A 23521-nucleotide genomic window follows, 5' to 3' on the forward strand; every position below is an offset into this window, starting at 1 on the left:
AGATTTCCCTGGCTGTGGGTAAGAATCCGCCTGCCAATGCAGGGGACGTGGGTTTTATCCCTGGTCTGGGAAAATCCCACATACTGAAAGGCAACTAAGTCCATGAGCCACAACTACAGTGCCTAACTCTAGAGCCCAAGAACTAGAACTACTGGCTTCTTCTCCACATGCAGTAACTATTGAAACCCAAGCACCCTAGAGCCTGTGCTCTGCAACAAAAGATGCCATTGCAATGGGAAACCCTTGCACTGCAACTAGAGAAAGCCCATGTATAGCAACAGAGACCCATCACAGACAAAATAATGAAATACATAAATGGAATTAACTTTAAAAAAAGAGTGAAGAGTGAGAATCAAGCAGTGGCCTCCTGGGCATATGTTTATAAAGCATAGTTACAGTAAGTTTCCTACATAGGAAAGAGTTCTGTTCCAAGAGCATGTTGGGAAGTCCAGTTTGTTTGTAAGTCCTACAAAGTTAGCCCAGGTATACCCACCTAATACAACTGGCTATACAGTACTGCTCTATAATAGGTCTATACTTTTCACAGAAATAATACATAAACAAACACAAGAAAGAAAACATTTTTAACCTTACAGTACAGCACCTCGTTTGCATCTTGAAAGTTCACAACCTAAAGCTTCGTATGTAGGGGACTTACTGTATTTTCTACCTGCATGAGCTGCACGCATCTTATTTAGACTCTCTGTAGCATTTGTCACTGTTTACCTCCCTCCTCCACAACTTGGAAATCCTCTCTCCTGTCCTGGATTCCAGGACATCACTCCCTCCTGGCTGTCCCCAAGGCCCGTGGGCAAGCCCTTGACTCCCTGTCTCCTCCCCCTGCACTGAGGTTTTGCATTCAGCTGGGCTCTCTTGTCTTTCTCAACTTGAGCTGAACAGATCATCAAATTCATTTCTATTTCCTGGACATGAAGCTAGAATTCACTTCTCAGCTTCCCCTACAACCAGGTGTGGCCATGGGTTAAGTTCCAGCCAACAGAATGGAAGCATAAATGGTGTTCTCCATTTCTCAGTCTAGTCTTTAGAAAGCAGTCTCCCTTCAGATCCTCCACACACTTTCCCCTCCTGCTCACTATATGCCCACACCTAAGAGAAGAGAGGTATTAAAGATGGCAGAGTGTCTTGCAACCCCATTTCCTGAGTGGCTGCACAGAGAAAAGCCTTGACTGTGAAGCAAAAATACATCTGTTGGATTTTATGAGTGTAAAATAAAATAAATTCTTACTGTGATAAGTCATTGAAAAATTTTTAAGATTTTTGTGATGTGGACCATTTTTAAAATCTTTATTGAATTTATTATAATATTGCTTCTGCTTTATGCTTTGGTTTTTTGGGCCCTGAAACATATGGGATCTTAGCTCTCCAACCAGGGAGAGAACCCACATTCCCTGCATTGGAATGCAAAGTCCTGACCACTGGACCACCAGGGAAGTCCCCAGTCACTGAAGTTTTGGAGTATATCTGTTACAGCAGCTACCATCTTTGCTGTTAAATTTCATCTATATCTCTTTAGTCCAAACCTCTATTCTTAACATTCAACTCAAATTTCTAATTTCTTCCCTCTCCTTTAACAGACTCACTCCTAATATTTTTCAGGAGTTATTCCCTGGACCTTCCAGTCTGAGCTGGGTTTTTGCTCCGTGTGTTTCCAGAGCACCTTACTTATGACACAACACAGTTGCCTGTATGAACATGTGCCTCCTCAACTCCACAGTGAACTTTTTAAGAATAAACACTGTGTTTTAATCTCTGGATCTTCTGTGTCTGGTTGGCACTCAGGAATAGTTTCTCATAAGAAAAAAAAAAAGACTGACCAGATAAAGGAATTGGGATTTGTCATATGAAAACCAGGAAGGCCCAAAGGTGGTGTGATCAAAGCTTCTAAAATAATGAAACAATGAAGATGCTGAATGGGTATCTTTTAAAGTCAATCCTCAGAAAAAGAGAAAGAAGAAGAAACTGTTCAGAGCTAAAAGAGGTGTTTTAAAGATTTAAGGAAAAACAAAAGAAAGCTTTTCTGAATAAATAAATAAACTTGAACTTGTTATAAAATATAAGGGGTATAATAGTTTGTAAAGAATTTCTAAAGGAAATTTAGCTTATTTATTTAGCATATTGCCTAAGTCTTTGAGAGTGATCATTAATAATGCTGTCTTCTTAGCATTAACAAATGGTACATTTAGTATCAAATATTATGATACTAATAACATCAAAATCAATGTTGAAACACATTGTAGTGAGCATGCATCCTGCCCCACCAGTGACATCCCAGTGACAATTCACCTTGGTGCCTCACACGCTGCATTAGCATCTAGAGCACCTATGCTGAACCCAAGGTGGGGGACAGCAGACCAAAAGTGGCTAGAGAACAATCCAGAACTTTACAGGGCATTCTTTCTAGGTCCCCCACCCTCTCCATACAGAATTTTCCTGTACAAGCCAAGAAAGAGCTATTACAAAGCCCGAGTGTGAGTTACAGAAATAACCAGTGTTCTCACCTCACCTCCAAGAACTTTCTCCTCTCCAATACCTGAGAAATCCCACATGAAACAGTAACTAGACTAATGAATAGTTTGGGTATTTCACTGACTTCTATTTACTCTATAAAAACTGACTTTTAAAGTACAGATGGTAAATGGGAGCTGGGTTTTGTTCATCCTTAACCTTTCAACTGCTTTTACTGGCTCGAGACATTTAACTTTATCTGAAGAGATGTGACTGATCTAATTGAGCCGAAAGGAGCAAGAACATGAAACAGACATTTCCCTTTTACAGAGAGAAAATTTACCCTTTAATGCAAAACTTCGTCCTGGAAGGTTAAAGCCCTCCTCTCACCTGTAGCTGGGATATTGTCAGAGGGTATCGGAATAATATCCAGGTCACACCTTCGCTGCAGGGCGGGATGGTGAGAGAGCCTTCATAGACCCAGTAATCACGCAGCAAGGGATCTGTGCCACCACATGGACCAATCACGGAAAGATGAGTTAATGAAAAATAATTTGGAAGAGTCCAACAATCATTTTCAAACTTACAAACCATCCAGATAACATGTCTCAGAAAGATGTCATTTTTAAACTGAAGCCTCACATATATATTTTAAAACTAATCATATGAAGAAAACAATCAATGGAGAACATGATGTATCCTCTATTATTTATAGTGATTTTGTATCAATGAATTCCTATACATATTTAAATATGGTTATATAAACTAGATATATAAACACTTGATATACTATACCAGGTGTGTGTGTGTGTGTGTGTGTGTGTGTGCTCAATTGTGTCCAACTCTTTACGACCTCATGGACTGTAGCCCACCAGGCTGGACAGAATACTGGCAAGAATACTGGAGTGGGTTGCCATTCCCTTCTCCAGGGGCTCTTTCCGACTCAAGGATCAAACCTTCATCTCCTGCACTGCAGGTGGATTCTTTACTGTCTGAGCCACCAGGGAAGCTCAGTGGTAAAATGTTTATTATCTCAAAAAGTTTACTCCCAAGTTTAGAACAATCTGAAACTGGTAACAACTACAAAGAACATTAATTATAAAGAAAGCTTACTAACTCGTAAGACACAGTTGTGTATATTCTGAGAAAAACAATGCAGTCACAGCCACAGTTAAAATTCACCCTATGCAACCCAATAAATGCTTACCTGGTAATAAAGTGTTAGGATTAAAGCAGGGTATTGTTTTGGACTTCCCCTGAAAAAAACCAAATGTACCCCACGTTAACACAAAATTTTAGAATAAGAACATTTATAAGCACTAAAAATCGAGGTTGAAGTCTTTTCTTTTTGGCCACACTGTACATGTGGGATCTTACTTCCCTGACCAGAAATCAAACCCATGCCCCTTGCGGTGGAACCATGGATCCTTAATCATTGAACCCGCCAGCGAAAGCCCTGAAGTTTTTTCTGAATGCCAGACCCCACAGGTTTGTGGGTGTGTCAATCTGTCTTCTCACTGGAGTGACACGGCTTGGTTCCAACAGGACGTTCCTGCTCTGAGTCTGTAACTATTTTTGCTATGGCCACAGCTCAGGAATTTCCCTATAATTCCTGGTGTGAAACTTAAAATTGTCCGTCCAGTGTCTGTCTGCCCCTCATCACTGCCTTTCCTGCTCCTGGAGTAGAGATGAGGGCCTTGACCCAGGGAGTCTTTAGAAATGACTTTCCTCCTGAAACTCTGCTCTCAGTTTCTAACCTTCTTGGCAGCACAGTAGGTACATGCTCAGTTGCTTAGTCGTGTTCGACTCTTTGCAACCCCATGGACTCCAGAATACCGGAGTGGGTCGCCATTTCCTTCTCCAGATTTTCCTGACCCAGGATCGAACCTGGGTCTCCTGGGTCTCCTGTGTCTCCTGTACTGCAGACTCTTTATCTGCTGAGCCACTGGGGCAAATCAACCTTAAGTCACCTTCTCAGGGAGGTATCACTTATGACTTATGTGAGCTTGTGTTGCTTCTCTTTTCACATAAATACTTTGAAGTGTGGTCGCCACAATTTTTATTTCTTTCATTTATACTACCTCCCTATATCCAGAGGGCAGAAAGATGTACACAGGAGGCCTGGGTTGCTCAAATCCTAAACAATTCCCCCCAAAAGTCCTGTCTTCAAGCCTAGCCCTTGGCTGCCTCCTGGGAGATCGTCTCTGAGTCCTTGGAATAAGCCTCCTGATAAGAGTGGCTCTGTGTGCCTGAGGCCTTGGGCAGGCTGTACCAGTTGGACCAGATAAGTTTATCCCAACAAAGTAATTTATGGTGGAAGCCTGGTTTTGCTCAGGCTGGGGGCTGGAGGGCTGGAGTCAGCATAGCTGAGGTCAGTCCCTGAGGCACTGCCCAGGCATAACTGACCCCCAATAAAATCCCTGGACACCAAGGCTCGGGTAAACTTCCCTGACTAGCAGCGCTTCACAAGTGCTGTGCCATCACTGCTGGGAGAATCAGCTGTGCCCCCAGGCACCTCGACTGGGAGGGCACGTCTGAGAGCTTGTACCTGGTTTCTCCAGGACTGCGCCCCACCCACCTTTTCACTGTGCTGACTTTTTTTGATCTGTATTCCTCCACTGGAATCAACCACAACCAGGAGACTAACGGCTTGTCTGAGTCCTTTTAGGGAATCTCCAAGCCCGAGGATAGACATGGAAGGCTCTTACCTAACCAGTATTTTTATTTTCTTTTAGAGAATGACTTACCTTATACTGAATATCCTGGAGGATTTCAGTCACAGCCTTCAGGCCCACGTGCTCTTTTCCGATCTGCAATGTATAAAGTATAAACCATAGCTACTAAGCATTTAATACATAAGTAAAATAACCAACTGAAGTGAAGTTCAAGTTCACTTGAAAGTCCTTCTTGGGAATACAAGACTTACTTCTTAATAAATAGGTCAACATCTACTAAAGGCAATTAAAGTACAAGAAAGTATTAGATATGTTCCTGGGCATTTCCAAGAATCTATTCTAAATTTACCTTGCTAGGTATAGATTTTACCCACTGTCCTACACATTTATATTTATATATTTATTAACATATTTATGTTTATATATATATCTAATCACATAACACTGTAACATAAATGTTTTGAGGATATTTCTAAATTAGAACTATTCACACATGCCCAAAGCCTTCTATTTTTACTTTTAGCATTTCTAGATCATTATTATAATGACTGTATTCATGTTGAAAATTTTTTATTAACTCCAAAAAATAAGTATGTGATTTCATATGCTAAAGTCACTGAAATTGAGACACTTATTTCTTATCATTGGACATAACTCTGTAATCACCTATTTATTCTTAAATAAATAAGAATATGCTGTTTGTAGCTTTCTATTTTAAAGCATATCATTACATATTTTCAGTGCATAAAATGTCCCAAGGAATTTGAGATTTTAAAAAGAATATGATGTGAGGTATTCTTGACTCTAACTTTAAAAATTATAAGTGTAATCTCATTTCTACTTTTCAGTCAAGTTTCAACAGTTTCTGTCCATGCTAATGGAAGGCAGTCACAACAGAGACCATTTATGTCAGATAAACAATCCCTGTTATGGTTTGCTTTTTCTTTTGCACATACATTTTTGGAGAATGATCCACAAGGACCTACAAGAGCTGTCACCATGTTCACTCGCCCGGCTTCTCTCCATTGTGAACCAACTTGGAAAAACACTAGGTCAAAGGGGATCAAAGGAAAGAGGTGCGACAGGAAACTCATACAACCTAACACAGGCCATTGAGTTCCAAATAATCAAGATTATATTTTCCAAGTGTTTGCAATTCCTGAGATAGGCTCTAGAAATAGAAAATGAATTCTCTTAAGTTACTCTGTGTGTGTGTGTGTGTGTGTGTGTATCTTAGGCAAAATGTACTCCTTGGTGTCAAAGTGTGGACCTGTAGGCAGACGCCTGCACCCCACTTTCAGGGAAAAACAGACTCCTTTGCTGTATTGGTGGCTCAGACAGTAAAGAATCTGCCTGCATTGTGGGAGACCCAGGTTCAATCCCTAGATCAGGAAGATCACCTAGAGAAGGAAATGCCTACCCACTCCAGTAGTCTTGCCTGGAAAATTCCATGGACAGAGACGCCTGGCAGGCTACAGTCCATGGGGTTGCAAGGAGTCAGACATGACTGAGCAACTAACACTTCCACTTTCTGTTGTACTGGTTTAAGCAAAATGTAGTATTTGGATGCTTACACCCACAGGTGGGCTTTGTCGTCACTTCACGCATCTCTGATCAGAGCATAATTCTCTGAACAGCCCACGTCTGAACACTGTGAGGCCACACAGTTTAGTGGCCCAGGAACAAGGTCACTTGCATTGAATGCTGGGTTCTGACCTTGACTCACTTTTCAGTCTTGAGCAAGTTTACCTAACCTCTCTGTCCTTCAGCTTTCTTCTCTATACAGCAGGGAGGATTAAAGTGACGGAGTTGAAAAAAAGACTCAGTCAAACAAAAACCTTAGAATAGGGCACAGTGCATCGAAACTCAGTGATTATTACCCAGATCACTCTTACTCAGAATGCCACACAGCATCAAATACAGCATTTAATAACTATTACTGCCTCTTTCTATCTATAAAGGTTCTATACTTTGTGGACATAACTATATTTTGCAGCCAATTACAGCTATCGCTCCATCTCGTTCCTTCCATTCTTTGTCAAAGTCCTGCCTGAAGAGGTTACAGCCACCAAAAAGAAAATATAGATGATGCTCTGCACAGCCCAGTCCCTAAAATCCTACAACAGTGTGGGTGACAACGCAACCTGGGGCCAAGAGTCCACCCGCAACTAGGTAACTTCTGACCTCTGCCCTTCGCCACCTTTCACCACTGCCCAGAATGCCAGCCCTCCGGTCAGTTTCCTCTCCGAGAACCTCAGCCCTGCAAAGCCCTGAATTTTTCAACTTCTACGGCTAATCCCCTCACTTCCCACCACACCCTCTGGAATGGGACGATGCCACATCTTTGACAAGCTCCCTGACACCTCCTGGTCTCTGTGAACCCCTTGGATCTGCTCAAGGTCTTCACTCCAAGCCTTATGAGTGGACACTGTGCAGCCCCCCTCAACGATGAGATTAAGAGCTCTGGCCAGTGCCTGGCTGTTACCTTCTGATGGGTCTTCTGTTTCACAAGCCCAAGGCCAGCCCCCTCTGAGTGGACTGCCTCCTCCCATACTATCCTGGCTCCACTATCACTCACTGATCCACTGGTAACAACCAATGGTCGTTCCCTCCTGCAGTCACCCCAGAGGACTTCAGCATCCCTGGGTGTGACCTATGCCCTCCCTGGCCTCTCTCTTGACCCCTCACTCCATGTCCCTCAGCTCCATCCCACCTCTGTCAACCAATCCTGAGAATGTGCCCTGGATTTGTTTCCACTCTGACACCCACAACTCCACAGACCATCCCCTCTGACCGTACCTGCCCACCCATCCATCCCTCTCCTCTCTTCTCTTTCTTCCTATTCACTGATCACAAGGAGTCAAGCCCTGGGGTCCCTCTTGGCTCTGTCTCTTTCCTTTCCTGCCTACCCTGGAAGACATCTCTCCATCCTCTAGTCCCTCTGCCCTCCTAAATCAACTGCTCTGCAACCCATCGATGCCACAATTAATTTGCTAGAATTCTCTGCACCTCACAGTGGATGAAGAGACTAGCCCACTGTCCGCTGTCCTAGACTATCTGTGATGTTCAATTTCAAGTCAGTCTCCCACCCTGACAGTCAAGTCTGTTGTCATTCACCTCCTGAGCTATTTCAAAACTCAATCCCACACCCACATTTCCTCTGCTCTATAAATAATTTTGCTGTTCGTGTCTGGGAGATAATACAGGTCATCAGGCATGAACTCCCCTAATTTCCTGTCTTTCTTCACCTAAACGTGCTTGCCATTGGTGCCCACCCTTTCCTCCTAGCCCTCTGTTTTGGAGAAAGGGTGGGCCCTTCCTGTCCAGGGTCAGTGCATCCATATAACTCTCATCTGACACCCCCCACTTCCTCTGGGGCTCTTCTACATCAATCATCTCCTTTCCTGCAGTATTTTCAAACTATATCTGCACTAGTTTTTTTTTTTTTTTTATATATGTAATTATTTATTTGTCTACACTGGGTCTTAGTTGGGATAGGAAGGATCTTCAATCTTCACTGTGGCATGAGGGATCTTTTTTTTTTTCAGGAAGCAAACTCTCAGTTGCAGCATGCGGCATCTAGTTGCCCAACCTGGGATCAAACTCGGACCCCCTGCACTGGGAGTGCAGAGTCTCAGTCACTGGACCACCAGGGAAGTCCTGCACCGGCTCTTTTTGCTCAGAATAAAAACACAGGCCCACCTTGGATCCCAAAACGAAACAAACTGAACCTAGCTGGGCACATCATCACTAGTTATCACCCCTTCTGTCTTTGAGTCAAGTTTCTTGAAAGGCAAGTCCATCCTCACTGCCTGGACCCTCCCCTCCGCTTTCCCAGCCTCTGACCTAAGTGCAAGGCCCCAGATGTGGTCCTTTCCTCTCTGCCTCGGCTGACACTCAGGATCAGCCCTTCTTTCCTCCGTGAACATCTGTGCTCAGTTTCTGTGATATTGCTCTTTCCTGAGAAAGGCATCGTCACATAGATAATATGGATCTTTCTTCATGCCCTGAATTGGCAGGAGGATTCTTTACCACTGAGCCACCTGGGAACCCCCTCCAGGGTCTCTTTCAGCTCTAAATCTTTTATTGCATCAAGAAGACGATACGACAAAGTTTAAAAGAGTCACCTGAAAAACTAAAATCTTACCTTTGAAAGCATACGGTCCAATTTGTACATTTTACTGTAAGTATGTTAGATGTTCAGTTGTGTCCAACTCTTTGCGACCCCGTGGACTGTAGCCCACCAGGCTCCTCTGTCCATGGGATTCTCCAGACAAGGATACTGGAGTGGGTTGTCATTTCCTCCTCCAGGAGTATATTTCACTCAATACATATAATGTTCTTTGCCCACCAAAGAGTTCATATCTAAACTCTATATCCACCAAGGTTTTTGTCAGTCTTATTTCATCCATGTTTTTCTACAAGGCTCTTCCAATCATCTTAGAAAAAAAATTACTCATAACAAATAGCTAAAGGAATCTACTGCACGATTATACTATGGACTTTTCTTAGATTTTGCAGTGAGGCAGGGTCCAAAAACATTTCCTGAAACTATTTTTCATTAATGAAATGAACTCTGCCTTTAGGAGACATTTTCTCATTCATTTCTCCAATGACTCTGAATGCCATTCTGAAAAAAATTTCTGATAACACACTGAACCATTTTCTACCAGTGAATATGGCTGAACTTGATCCACAGAGACCACATTTTCTTTTTCTTTTTTTTAATTTTATTTCTTTATTTTTGGCCGTGCTGGGTCTTTGCACAGATTTCGCTAGTTACTCTGAGTGGGGGCTACCTTCAAGCTGTGGTCCCCAGGCCTCTCACTGCCGTGGCATGGCTTCTCTTACAGAGCACAGGCTATAAGGCCCTCGGGCTTCAGTAGTTGCAGCACATGGGCTCAAAAGTTGCTGTTCCCAGGCCCTAGAGCATAGCCTCAATAGTTGTGGCACACGGGCTTAGATGGTCTGAGGCAGATGGGATCTTCCAGGACCAGGGATTGACCTATGTCTCCTGTATTGGGAAGCAAATGCTTTACCATTGAGTTACCAGGGAAGCCCCAAGTTTTCTATTTTTAAACTATCAATGTTCTCTGTATAAGCACTTAATGTCCCTTCTAAGTAGTAAAACTGAGAGAGAACAAAAAACCTTCTGCACAATGAATTAGAAAAGAAGCATCTCTGAACAATGTAGTAATCTTAACAGGAGACCGTTTACCTGGACAAACAAAGCGATGATAGCGATTCCATGGGGCTTCCCCACAGCCTCATCGATACTGCCAAACAAGGTGGAGTTCCAGTGGATCAGGTGGAGCTGGATGAGCAATGACAGAGAGGCAACCTCGTTACTAAAGGCACTTCTGTTTAGGAAAACAAAGATATATCAACTTCTCCTTGACCCTATCCATATGGTATGGTATGGTATGCAACAACAGCATTACAGACAGATACAAAGAGATGACTGGTTGAATCCTGGTTCTCTGTGTGAATTCCTTCCTTCTTACTTCTCAACAGAAGCAGGGCTCAGTGCCTCTCAAGTTCTGCTTCTGTCCTGATCAGGAGCACATCTGAGGGGACTTGCAGATTTCAAATTGATTTCGTTGCCTTCCTTAGAGACATCCCCTCTGGCTCTTCCTGAAATGAAACTCCAGGTCTGGTCACAAAGAACTCATTGAAAGGATTAGTACCTATACACTCCAGGACTGTGTCACCCACCATCTCCATCAAGAATGACACAAAGCCAGTCTCACATTCTGTAAATGAGTTCAACTTTCTAAGAATATGTAGAGATAGCATCCTATGAAAAGCACTGCATCATTTTTTAAAGCATGGTAAAGTAATGAATGCCAATGTGGAGCTCTTTTTTAAAAAAGGGCATTTCCTGCACTGCAGATAAAATTTTATCTGTGAAGGAATGTCAAACAATACTCTAGAGGACTCTCTCACTCTTAGCCCTATAGAGATCTGTGGTTTCCAGGTTTATCTAGAATACGCACTTGCTTCTACAGGGCTGATAAAAACACTTAAAAGAAGCCAAATTCAACTCCCTGGTTAAAATCAAATGGCCGCTGAGGTTCTCAGTATAACAGTAGTTAGGCAAACCTTCTGCCGAGAATACTAATCATCGCTTTACATTTTAATCAAGTTATAATTACTTACCTCCTGAAAACACTGCCTCATTTAAGAATTCATCCAAAAAGACACACTAAAATTCAGACACCTTGTCCTTTTAGCGTCCATATTAAAATATGAAGGAAAATTATCAAGGAAGATCGCTCTAAATTTGAAGCTTCTCTTGTTTTCCCAGCTAGAATTCAAAATTATAAAGCTGACCACTAGAGGGAAGTAATGAGGCCCTCTGTCTATGATTTTAGAGAAATAATAACCCAGGGCAAGACTCTTCAGAGTTCTTGGACTGCAAGATCAAACCAGTCATTCTTAAAGGAAATCAACCCTGAATATTCATCGGAAGGACTGATGCTGAAGGTGAAGCTCCAATATCTTGTCCACTTGATGTGAAGAGTCCATTCATTGGAAAAGACCCTGATGTTGGCAAAGACTGAAGGCAACAGGAGATGGCAGCGGCAGAGGATGAGATGGTTAGATAGCATCACGGACTCAATGGACGTGAATCTGAGCAGACTCCGGAAGATAATGGAGGACAGAGGAGAAAGATATGTTGCAGTCCATGGGGTCGAAAAGAGTCAGACACAATTTGGTGACTGAACAACAAAAACAAGAACCTAGGACAGGTCAGGCTATGAAAAGCTCTCATGAACTTGGCTGTTGTTGTTCAGTCACTCAGTCGTGTCTGACTCTACAACACCATGGACTGCAGAACGCCAGGCTTCCCTGTCCTTCACCATCTCCCAGAGCTTGCTCAAACTCATGTCCATCGAGTCTGTGATGCCATCCAACCAACTCATCCTCTGTTGTCCCCTTCTCCTCCCACCCTCAATCTTCCCCAGAATCAGGGTTTTTCCTAATGAGTCAGCTCTACACAGCAGGCCAAAGTATAGCAGCTTCAGCTTCAGCATCAGTCCTTTCAATGAACACTCAGGACTGATCTCCTTTAGGATGGACTGGTTGGATCTCCTTGCAGTCCAAGGGATTCTCAAGAGTCTTTTCCAACACCACAGTTCAAAAGCATCAATTCTTCGGCACTCAGTCTTCTTTATGGTCCAACTCTCACATCCATACATGACCACTGGAAAAACCATAGCCTTGACTAGACAGACCTTTGTTGGCAAAGTAATGTCTCTGCTTTTGAATATGCTGTCTAGGTTGGTCATAACTTTCCTTCCAAGGAGTAACCGTCTTTTAATTTCATGGCTGCAGTCACCATCTGCAGTGATTTTGGAGCCCAAGAAAATAAAGTCTGTCACTGTTTCCACTGTTTCCTTATCTATTTGCCATGAAGTGATGGAACCAGATGCCATGATCTTAGTTTTCTGAATGCTGAGTTTTAAGCCAGCTTTTTCACTCTCCTCTTTCACCTTCATCAGGAGGCTCTTTAGTTTTTCTACGCTTTCTGCCACAAGGGTGGTGTCCTCTGCATATCTGAGGTTATTGATATTTCTCCCGGCAATCTTGATTCCAGCATGTGCTTCATCCAGCCTGGCATTTCGCATGATGTACTCTGCATAGAAGGTAAATAAGTAGGGTGACAATATACAGCCTTGATGTACTCCTTTTCCTATTTGGAACCAGCCTGTTGATCCACGTCCGGTTCTAACTGTTGCTTCTTGACCTGCATCTGAGTTTCTCAGGAGGCAGGTGAGATGGTCTGGTATTCCCATCACTTTAAGAATTTTCCAGTTTGTCGTGATCCACGTAGTCAAAGGCTTTAGCGTAGTCAATGAAGCAGAAGTAGATTTTTTTTCTGGAATTGTCTTGCTTTTTCTATGATCCAATGGATGTTGGCAATTTGATCTCTGCTTCTAAATCCTTTTCTAAATCCAGCTTGAACATCTGGAAGTTCTCAGCTCACGTACTATTGAAGCCTAGCTTGAAGAATTTTGAACATTACTTTGCTAGCACGTGAAATGAGTGCAACTGTGTGGTAGTTTGAACATTCTTTGGCACTGCTTTTCTTTGGGATTGGAATTAAAACACCTTTTCCAGTCCTGTGGCCACTGCTGAGTTTTTCAAATTTGTTGGCATATTGAGTGAAGCACTTTTACAGCATCATCTTCTAGGATTTGAAATAGCTCAGCTGGAATTCCATCACCTCCACTAGTTTTGTTCATAGTGATGCTTCCTAAGGCCCACTTGACTTTGCACTCCAAGATGTCTGGCTCTAGGTGAGTGATCACACAGTTGTGGTTACTGGGTCATTAAGATCTTTTTTGTACAGTTATTCTGTGTATTCTTGCTACCTCTTCTTAATATATTCTGCTTCTGTTAGGTCCATATTGTTTCTATCCTTTATTGTATTCATCTTTGCATGAAATGCTCCCTTGGTATCTCTAATTTTCTTGAAGAGATCTCTAGTCTTTCTTATTCTATTGTTTTCCTCTGTTTCTTTGCACTGAACTTGGACTGCCCAGTAAATGTAACTGTCAAGGCACTGCCTTTAAGAAAGCAATGTTCTGTAACTCTTCAATTAATAAGGAAAGACAGACCAATTTAATCTTTCCATTTCTGGCTGCAACAGTATCTTTGGCGTCCCAGTGGTACAGATAAGTGTACAGTGGAACAGATAAGAACTGTTTGCCATAATTAAAATCAACAAGAAAAAAAGGCCAAGGTTGAAATCTATCTTGATTTCACAAATTACAAAGTTCAAATAAATGATTTTCTTACTTCTTATGGTGACAGTAAGGAGTATTTTTTTCTGAAACAAACTAAAAACACATGTTTTGAGGTTGGCTGCTTTCAGTTCTTTTGTTTTCCTTTCTGTTCCTTTGGCGCTCCTCCTAATTCAGTAACATCCCATCACTCACACCCGTTCTTCCAAAACTACTTCACATGTTTTTGTGTTTAAAAAATGGAGGGTCCCCACTCCTTGAGTGTGTGCTGCTCATGGTGATTTTATTTCAAAGAGTATGGTACAGGATACCTGACAGTGGAGAAACATGGCCAATGCCACCTGGGCCAGGTGAGCAGACCAACATGAGAAGTCATCAGATAGCGCTGACACAGGCACCCTGGACATGAATGATGAATACGACATTTTATCTCTATGTTCTTCCTCCCAGTAACCCATAACCCCAGTGTAACCATGAAGAAAACATCGGACAAATCTTAACAGAGGGATATTCTACAAAATATCTGACCAGTATGTCTCAAAACTGTCAAGGTCATCAAAAACAAAAAAATAGCCTGAGAAAATGTTACAGCCAAGAGGAATCCAGGGAAACAGGAGAATGTAAATGTAATGTGGTGCTACAGATGAGGTCTTGTAACAGAAAAGGGACTTTAGGTGAAAACGAAGGAAACAATAAAACAAGGACTTAGCATATCAAGACTGGACAACGAATTACGACCAATGTGCCATACCAAGATGTTAAAAACATGGGAAACTGGATCTGAGTTAGATATGAACTTTCTGTCGCTCAGTCATGTGCCCAACTCTTTGCAACCCCATGGACTGTAGCCCACCAGACTCCTCTGTCCATGGGATTTCCCAGGCAAGAATATTGGAGTGGGCTGTCATTTCTTTCGCCAGGGGATCTTTCCAACCCAAGTACTGAACCCGCATCTCTTCTGTCTCCTGCATGGTCACTCTTTTACTACTAGCGCCACCTGGGAAGCCCAATTTTATAGAATTTTCTGTACTATTTTCATAATTTTCCTGTAAATCTAAAACTGTTCTAAAATAACATACAATCTATTATAGAAAGAGAGAGGGAACTTCCTAGCAGTTCAGTGGTTAGAACTCCACACTTTCACTGCCAAGAGTGGGCTCAATCCCTGGTCAGGGAACTAAGATACTCCAAGCTGCAGAGTATGGAAAAAAGAAGAAAGGAAGAGAAAGAAAGAAAAGAAAAATTAAGGGAAATGCCGGCACTTTCACCAACCCAAGCTAAAAAGGATAACAGAAGATTGCTATGACCTTCATGTGAGCGGTAAAATAACAGAGAACGAAAACAGCAAGAGAATCTCTGCCACCTGGCTTTCATCCTACCATCTGGATCTTAAATAATGACTGGAGACGGGATGGTAGTTAAGGAGCAAAACAGAGTCTTCCCTCACAGTCCACAAGGAACCCAAGCTTTAGAAACAAAGCTCTGGTCTGGGATTTATGAGAAACTCTCTTCTCATGGAGGTGCTTTCTCTTGTTGTTTCGTTGCTCAGCTGTGTCTTGATTCTTTGCGACTCCATGGGCTATAGCCCACCAGGCTCCTCTGTCCATGGGATTTTCCAGGCAAGAATACTGGAGTAGGTTACCATTTCCTTCTCCAGAGTATCTTCCCAACCCAGGGTTTGAACCAGCATCTCCTGCATTGGCAGGTGGACTCTTTATGGCTTTGCCTCATTAAGACCAAACAAAACATAATCAGAGATCCCCTTTCCACAAAACTAGAAGATAGTTAATTGAAGTACCAGGAAAATTTCCAGCACATTCTGAAAACCAGTTTAACTATTACTGCTGACTTAAATGCTCAGTCCTCATCCATCACACACTCTACATTTTTGCCACCTCTCGGCTTTAGCTCCCTCTGTGTTCCCTGAGCCCTGCCTCACTCCAACCTGTGTAAGTTTGCTACCATAACAAAGGACCGCAGGCTAAGTGGCTTAACCATGAATCTATTTTCTCAGAGTTCTGGAGGCTTGATGTCCAAGCTCACGGTGTGGGCAGGGTTGGTTTCTCCTGAAGCCCCTCTCTCCTTGGTCTTGCAAACACCCACCTTCCCCCTGTGACCTCACATGGTCTTTCTTCTGTGCATGTCTGTGGCCAGATTCCCTCTTCGTGTAATGACACCAGTTACACTGGACTAGGGCCTGCCCCAATGACCTCATTTTAGTCTAATAACCTCTGTAGAGATCCTGTCTGCAAATACAATCACACTCTGCTATATCAGGAGCTAAGACTTGAACACATGAACTGGTTGGCAAGGGATGGAGGGATGCAGGGTGGGGAGAGAAGATCCAATTCAGCCCCAACATGGCCTATTTTCCCCTTTCCTTCCTCCCCAGCTTAATGAAGTTTTTCCAGATCTGAAAATCTTGAACTACCCACATCAACTCATCATCTCCCAGGGCCCCTTCTTCATTCCTATCCTCTTGTTGCTGTTCAGTTGCTCAGTTGCATCCAACTCTTTGTGACCCCATGAACTGCAGCATGCCAGGCCTCTCTGTCCCTTACCATCTTCCAGAGTTTGCCCAAGTTCATATCCATTGAATCAGTGATGCCATCCAGCCATCTCATCCTCTGTCACCCCCTGCTCCCCCTGCCCTCAATCTTGTCCAGCATCAGCATCTTTTCCAATGAGTCAGCTCTTCGCATCAGGTGGCCAAAGTATTGGAGCTTCAGCTTCAGCATCAGTCCTTCCAGTGAGTATCCAGGGTTGGTAAGTATTCATCTTCTGTTCTGCCTTATATTAGTGTTGGTTCAGTTTCACAGAGCAAAGTCACTGTGCTTCAGTGCCTGTGATGAACTGAGAGCACTTTGGGGGTAATGGGGCTGGAAAGTTAGAGGGCTTCAGATAGCACAGAGGTTTAAAGATTAATCAAAACTGTGCTTTGGGAAATGTTAAAGCAATATATTATTGCAGTGACTATGATTATTACTTATGCTGCTTAGAACCAAACTCCCCCACACTGACATCTTTCCTTCAAAGGTCTTCTTAGCAGAATAGGGATAGATGGAAGTATTTGGCATGGGAGGTGGGAAGATAAGCTAGGTGGCTACAACAAAAGTTCCGACAGAAAATTATTCTAAGGGTGCATCCTTTGTGCTAAGTTGCTTCAATTGTGTCTGACTCTTTGTGACCCTGTGGACTGCAGCCCGACAGGCTCCTCTGTCCATGGGATTCTCCAGGCAAGAATACTGGAGTGGGTTGCTATGCCCTCCTCCAGGGGATCTTCCCAACCCAGGGACTGAACCCATATCTCTTATATGTCTCCTTCATTGGTGCTTTTTACCACTAGGATCACCTGGGAAGCCCCTTCTAAGGGTATCTGATGGTTAACTTTGTGTGACACCATGGCTCTGGTGCCCAGTTGCTTGGTCAAGTACCAGTCTAGATGTAGCTATGAAGGTATTCAATATTTTTAGCTCTGATAGGGTTTAAATCAGTCAACTGAGGGACTTCCCTGGTGGTCAAGTGGTTAAGAACTCGCCTTCCAATGCAGGGACACAGGTCTGATCCCTGGGCGGGGAACTAAGATCCCAAATGCAACTAAATTCATGCTCCACAAAAGAAGCCCACATGCTGCAACTGGAGAAAGTCCACAAGGAAAGGGCCAGCACAGCCAAAAAAAAAAAAGACAAACAAAAACCTATTGTTATTTTCTCAGCATCATGACCCTCATCCCTTCCTATTTAAAAAATCTGACCTAGGATAAAAACTGTAAAGCTTCGTTTAACTGTTTTAGAGGAACTCTCTGCTCTTCTGCTAAAGAACTCACAAATTCCAATTTCCTGCCTTGATGATGCCACTAGGCCATTAGAATCTGTGAAACGTTCATCTTAATGTACTTAACTCACAGCAATGGATAAATTTGTCCAAAGTTAGGAAACTGTGACAGGCCATAGCCTTATCATCATTTATTTGTCACCAAGAAAAATAAGTTTGAAAAGTTCATGGCAGCTTAACAGAAAGCTATCTTCAAGATAAATGAGGTTTATTATTAACATAAATAACATGCCAGCATTAAAGTACAAAAGAGTAAATCGTGAGAAATGGAAAAAGCAGTAAAAACTGAAAAGGCAATTATGACTCACATGTTCCTCTCCCGGCCCTGTATTCATACAGGTTCACGTCTTCTACCTTCAATGCCTGATGCAGTTTTCCTTTACAATGGCTCCATGTCTCCTCAAGCTGAGCATTTCCAAAACTGACATCCAGTCCCTGTTGCTGTTTCCTCCATGGAGCTCCCAATGCCCAGGGACCTCTACTGTTTTATCTTCAACTCACCAGGGCTCTCTTGACCCCTAACACAAATGCATTTCAAAGCTCAAAAGCTCAATCGGCATAGCCAAATAAATAAATTACAATATTTTAAGTGAATATTTTTTTTAAAAGTTCAACCAGTCTCTGACACCACTCTCATCATATTTCTCTGTTCAAAATATCTACTTTCCTCATTTCCTACCCATGAAAGTGTAAGTGTGAAAGTGTTAGTTATTCAGTTGTGTACGACTCTTTGTGACCCGATGGACTGTAGCCAGCCAGGGTCCTCTGTCCATGGGATTCTCCAGGCAAGAAAACTAGAGTGGGTTGCCATTCCTTTCTCCAGGGGATCTTCCCAACCCAAGGATCGAACCCAGGTCTCCTATATCACAGGCAGATTCTTTACGATCTGAGCTATCAGGGAAGCCTACCCATACAGGACTTAAATTTCTCTAACCCTATCCTTCCCCATCCTATTATAACTATCCTCCAAGTATTCAAATCAAGTGTGACTCCTGATCCCTCATGACACCCTCCCCATTCCACTTCTGTTCCGCTCACTTGGAATGCTGGCCTCACTGTCATGCCACTTACCCAAAATCTGCCCCCACTCCCTGACAGGCATCTGGTAGACAGATCAGAGATAGGGATGATGGAGATGAAGACAAATATGAATCACCAGATACAAAGGGGAAGGGAGAGCTGGAGCTTCCACCCTAAACCACTGCCCAAAAGAGGGATGAGTCTAGATTTCGGGAAGAACTGAAAGTTACATCTTTAGTCAAACTGTTTCCCACCAACTTCCCTTGGTGGTCCACTGGCTAGGACTCCACACTCCCAACGGAGGGTGCCCAGGTTCAATCCCTTGTCAGAGAACTAGATCCCACATGCCACAACGAAGACCTGGCACAGCTAAATAAATAAATATAAGTATTTTTTAAATTTTGGATTTTAATAAAGAAAGAAGACAAAGTGAAATGTCTGAATAACAAAATGAGAGCTCTGAATAACTGAAAAACAGCAAAGAAAGCACCTCCTCCCTCCAGAGCCACTCCTAATTATACGGTGCAGTCATCCATCTGTAGATAAATTGAGATTTAGTGTATATTATTTTCAGGTGTGCCGGCACTTAAGATGTCATTGTCAATATATTACAGTGTTATTATTCAGAGAAGGACATTCAAGGTGTAGACAGAATAGCGACAAAGCACGTAAAGCAAGAAATGGAAAATAAATTATCTGAAGTTCTTTCTCTGTCACCTACTTGTTATGTTTGCCTAAATTTAATTATATACTTTCTGATATCATTAAAAGAGAAATAGGAGGCTGTGTTGGAACATTTCAGAGCAAATTCATCTATTAATATATTAATACCAAAAGCTATTTATATGTTCTTAGGGTTCAGAAACCTCAGTCTGAAATGGCACTCGTAAATCAACTATATTTCAATTATTTTAATGTTAAAAAAAGAAAAGCATTACTTCCGTGCAATTTATGAAAAGATTTTTTCCAAAGCAGAATGATTTCCTCTTTGAATGCTTATCTCCTTTTGTTTACTTTGATTTGGCTGCCCTCTTAGGAGCAGGGCATTGTAGTGTGGTTGGTGTTGCTGTTCAGTTGCTACGTTGTGTCTGACCCTTTGCAACCCCATGGGCTTCAGCACGCCAGTCTTCCCTGTCCTTCACCACCTCCTGGAGTTGGTTCAAACTCAAGTCCATTAAGTCCGTGATGCCATCCAACAATTTCATCCTCTGTCACCTCCTTCTCCTCCTGCCCTCAATCCTTCCCAGCATCAGGGTCTTTTCCAATGAGTTAGCTCTTCAAAAAAACATGGTCAAAGTACTGGAGCTTCAGTTTCAGGAATAGTCCTTCCAATGAATATTTAGGGTTGATTCCCTTTAGAATTGACTGGTTTGATCTCCTTGCAGGCCAGGGGACTCTCAAGAGTCTTCTCCAACATCACAATTTGAAAGTATCAGTTCTTCGGTGCTCAGCCTACTTTTTCGTCCAACTCTCATATCCGTACATGACTACTGGAAAAACTATAGCTTTGAGTGGTTATGACTCTTTCCCCCGCAAAAAAAGAAGCTGACTTAAAGCAATTCACTGTGAAAGGTTGGGAAAGGCTCACTGGAGCAGTCATGTGAATCAAAGAAAAAAATACATCATTTTGAAATATTTTATATTTAATGTAAGATCAGAAGCAATTAACATGATTCATTGACATTGGTTTCTTGGTTTTCCAAGAAATATCCTCTGTCTTATTTTCGAGTTATGGCTGCAATTAAGCGGCTGTAACTTAAATTCTCTGCATTTCATGTGTCATTCTATAAAGCAAAGAATGTAAAGAGACCATGTCAAAGGCTCTTGGCATTATAGAATGTAAGTCATGTAGAGACTGCATCTGTCATCCGAGCCCCTCTGCCCCCAAATGAAAACCACATTTGACAACAGAGCTCTGAAATAACCATGGCATTTATTAAAACATTTACTGAGCACCAGTAACATCAAGGATTTTCGTGTACTCTGCTTTCAACATTGGAAATACAAAGACCTCAAACAGTTTTATACAAGAAGCCAGGATGTGAATAAATAAAACTATGCAATTGACAGCTCATCAGAAGAAAAAGATGAGCAGAAAGGGTACCTGTGCCCGTAAGTGGCAGAGGATGCTCTGAGGATATGTATTTATTTAATGGGGCTTCCCAGGTGGCTCAGTGGTAAAGAACCCACCTGCCAATGCAGGAGATGCAAGAGAACTGGGTTTGATCCCTAAGTCAGGAATATCTCATAGAGAAAGAAATGGCAACCCACTCCAGTATTCCTGCCTGGGAAATCCCATAGACAGAATAGCCTGGTAGGCTACAGTCCATGGGGTCTCAAAGAGTCAGACACGATTTAGCAACTAAACAACAACAACAGTTTATTTAATGAGCACTGGTGCTATCTGCTCTGCTAGGCACCTTCCTTGCAAACATCACCTTGCTCAGCCCCCATGATCATCTCCATCAGTTGTTGTTGTTGTTCAGTCACTCAGTCGTGTCCGACCCCTTGCAATCCCACGGACTACAGCACGCCAGGCTTCCCTGTCCTTCACCATCTCCTGGAGCTTGCTCAAACTCATGTCCACTAAGTACCACCTCGTCCTCTGTCATCCCCTTTCGCAGCATCAGAGTCTTTTCCAGTGAATCAGTTTTTCACATCAGGTGGCCAAAGTAATGAAGCTTCAGCTTCAGCATCAGTCCTTCCAATGAATATTCAGCGTGGATTTCCTTTATGATTGACTGGTTTGATCTCCTTGCTATCCAAGGGACTCTCAAGAGTCTTCTCCAACACCACAGTTCAAAAGCATCAGTTCTTTGGTGCTCAGCCTTCTTTATGGTCCAACTCTCACATTCATACATGACTACTGGAAAAACCATAGCTTTGACTAGACGGACCCTTGTTGGCAAAGCAATGTCTCTGCTTTTTATCTCCACCATGGTAGATGCTATGACTGCTGCCAACACCACACCTGAATGAGAAGGGAATGGAGGTACAGAGGAGGGAGTAGCCTGCCTGGGGCTGCACAGCTGACAAGTGACAGAGCCAGAGCCGGGCCCAGGTGGCTCCACCACCTCTACGCCAGCTCTTTCCTCCAAAGAGAAGACTGATCAGAGTGGAACTCACAGCATGATTATTCACAAGACACATGGAGGAACGACAAACAATGTTCTCTGTAGAGACAAGAAAAACCAGGAAGGAAGAATGGAGAGTGTACTACCCAGCAAGCAGCTAGAATCCAGCCAGGCTGTGCCCAATGCCAAGGGCACAAGGTGCCAAGCGCACACTCAGTATGAATGAACACTCTTTCTCACTATGAGCTCCTGCAAAAATTACCTGAGCCCTGGGGTCTCAGCTGTAAAAGAGGGATCAGACTACCTCACGTATAAAGCCATTACAGGAACAAGGAACCTCATTTGGAAAGTTGCTGGTGAGTATCAGGTATGTGCTGGAGAGAGCCAATTAGCAGAGGGAGAAGGAGGAGCTGCCAGTGGAAAGGTGGGCAGGGCTGTATTTAAACAGCTCGGTCTTTGAAAAGGAAGATGTGCTTATCTACCTTCCGTTTGGTTATTTTCTCTTTATACTGCCTGAACTCACTATTTACTTTCTTAAGGTTTAACGATAATTAATAATGCTTTATAGAAAAGCAGGTCACCAAAGTCAGTCAGCAATTCAAAGGCCTCCAGGAAGCAGGCTGATAAATGGGGAAAAGATGGAATGGAGCAGGGAGGAGGGGGCTATGAAAAAACAGAAACTCGGCATCCTGCCCAAAGGTGCTTAAATTCCCAAATTTCAAAACCATGGCACCAAGGAGGATTCAGCCCTACATCCAGGCCCTCGTGAGCACCATTAATATTCAAACACCAAAGTCTCCTGCCTGGAAGTGAAAATTAAATCATCCGAAAGGAACTGTCTCTCTCTCCTTCCTGCCAGGGCCCCCCTCCTGCCTCCGCATCTCCCTCCAGCCCCCTCTCCACCCTGTCTCCTTCCTCTGGTCTCATGGCCTACTCAACATCTGCCTCTGCTCTGTTCTTCCCCGCCCCTTCCATGGACCTTGAGTCTTTGGCCTCAAGCCTCCCTCTCTATTAGCTCCTTTGTCATCATCACTTAAATATGTGCAGATTTTTCTCATCTTAAAAAAAAAAAAACAAAACACTTCCTTGACCTCACATCCCTTCCTACTACTTTCTCTTCACAGCAGATTTTTTCAAAAACTTCTCTATTCTCCGCATCGCCACTTCCCCCATGATCCACCGAAATCCAACTCTCATCCTGTCACTTTAGTGCCACTGCTCTCCCTGAGTCCATGCGGACTCTCTTCTACCTCACACATCGGGCTTGGGCTGACCTGACTGCCCTGGAGCATCTGAGACCCTCCTGATCTTCTCGAACCACCCCTTTCTATGTACTCGGTGCATCACACTCTGCAGGTTTCCTTCTCCTCAACCCCAGCTTCATCTTGGCTTTCTTTCCTGGTTTCCTTCTCTTGACACCCCTCTCCATCACCCAGAGGGGTGACACTATTAGGGCTCCATCCTTTCACCTCTTCTCTTCTCACTGAGAATATTCTTGCTGGGTGACCCTATGGCTTCACTTGTCATCTAGATGCCCACGATTTCAAGGTCAACATCTTTAACCAAAATCTCCAACCCAAGTCTAGATCTTGCTACTTAACTGCCTACTGAGATACTTTATAGTCAGCATTTCATAACTGAAGTTCCTCCACCACCCCTCAGACCTCTGTCTCCCTCTGCTCCCAACTCAGTTAGCAGACTC

General features: G+C 43.1%; 1 protein-coding gene across 5 annotated transcripts in view; it reads right to left on the reverse strand.

Moving 5' to 3' along the window:
- The window catches only part of CA8 (carbonic anhydrase 8), an 82153-nt gene that overhangs the window by 24217 nt on the left and 34415 nt on the right, over positions 1-23521 (reverse strand). For all 5 annotated transcript variants that reach the window (XM_061438807.1, XM_061438806.1, XM_061438809.1 and 2 more), the window contains exons 4-7: positions 10360-10455; positions 5214-5276; positions 3674-3722; positions 2857-2969 (exon numbers count right to left, since the gene is read on the reverse strand). In XM_061438807.1, the coding sequence (XP_061294791.1) occupies positions 2857-2969; positions 3674-3722; positions 5214-5276; positions 10360-10455 (321 nt within the window). The remainder of the gene's footprint in view (positions 1-2856; positions 2970-3673; positions 3723-5213; positions 5277-10359; positions 10456-23521) is intronic.

Source organism: Bos javanicus, chromosome 14 (genome assembly GCF_032452875.1).
Source record: "Bos javanicus breed banteng chromosome 14, ARS-OSU_banteng_1.0, whole genome shotgun sequence".
NCBI lineage: Eukaryota > Metazoa > Chordata > Mammalia > Artiodactyla > Bovidae > Bos > Bos javanicus.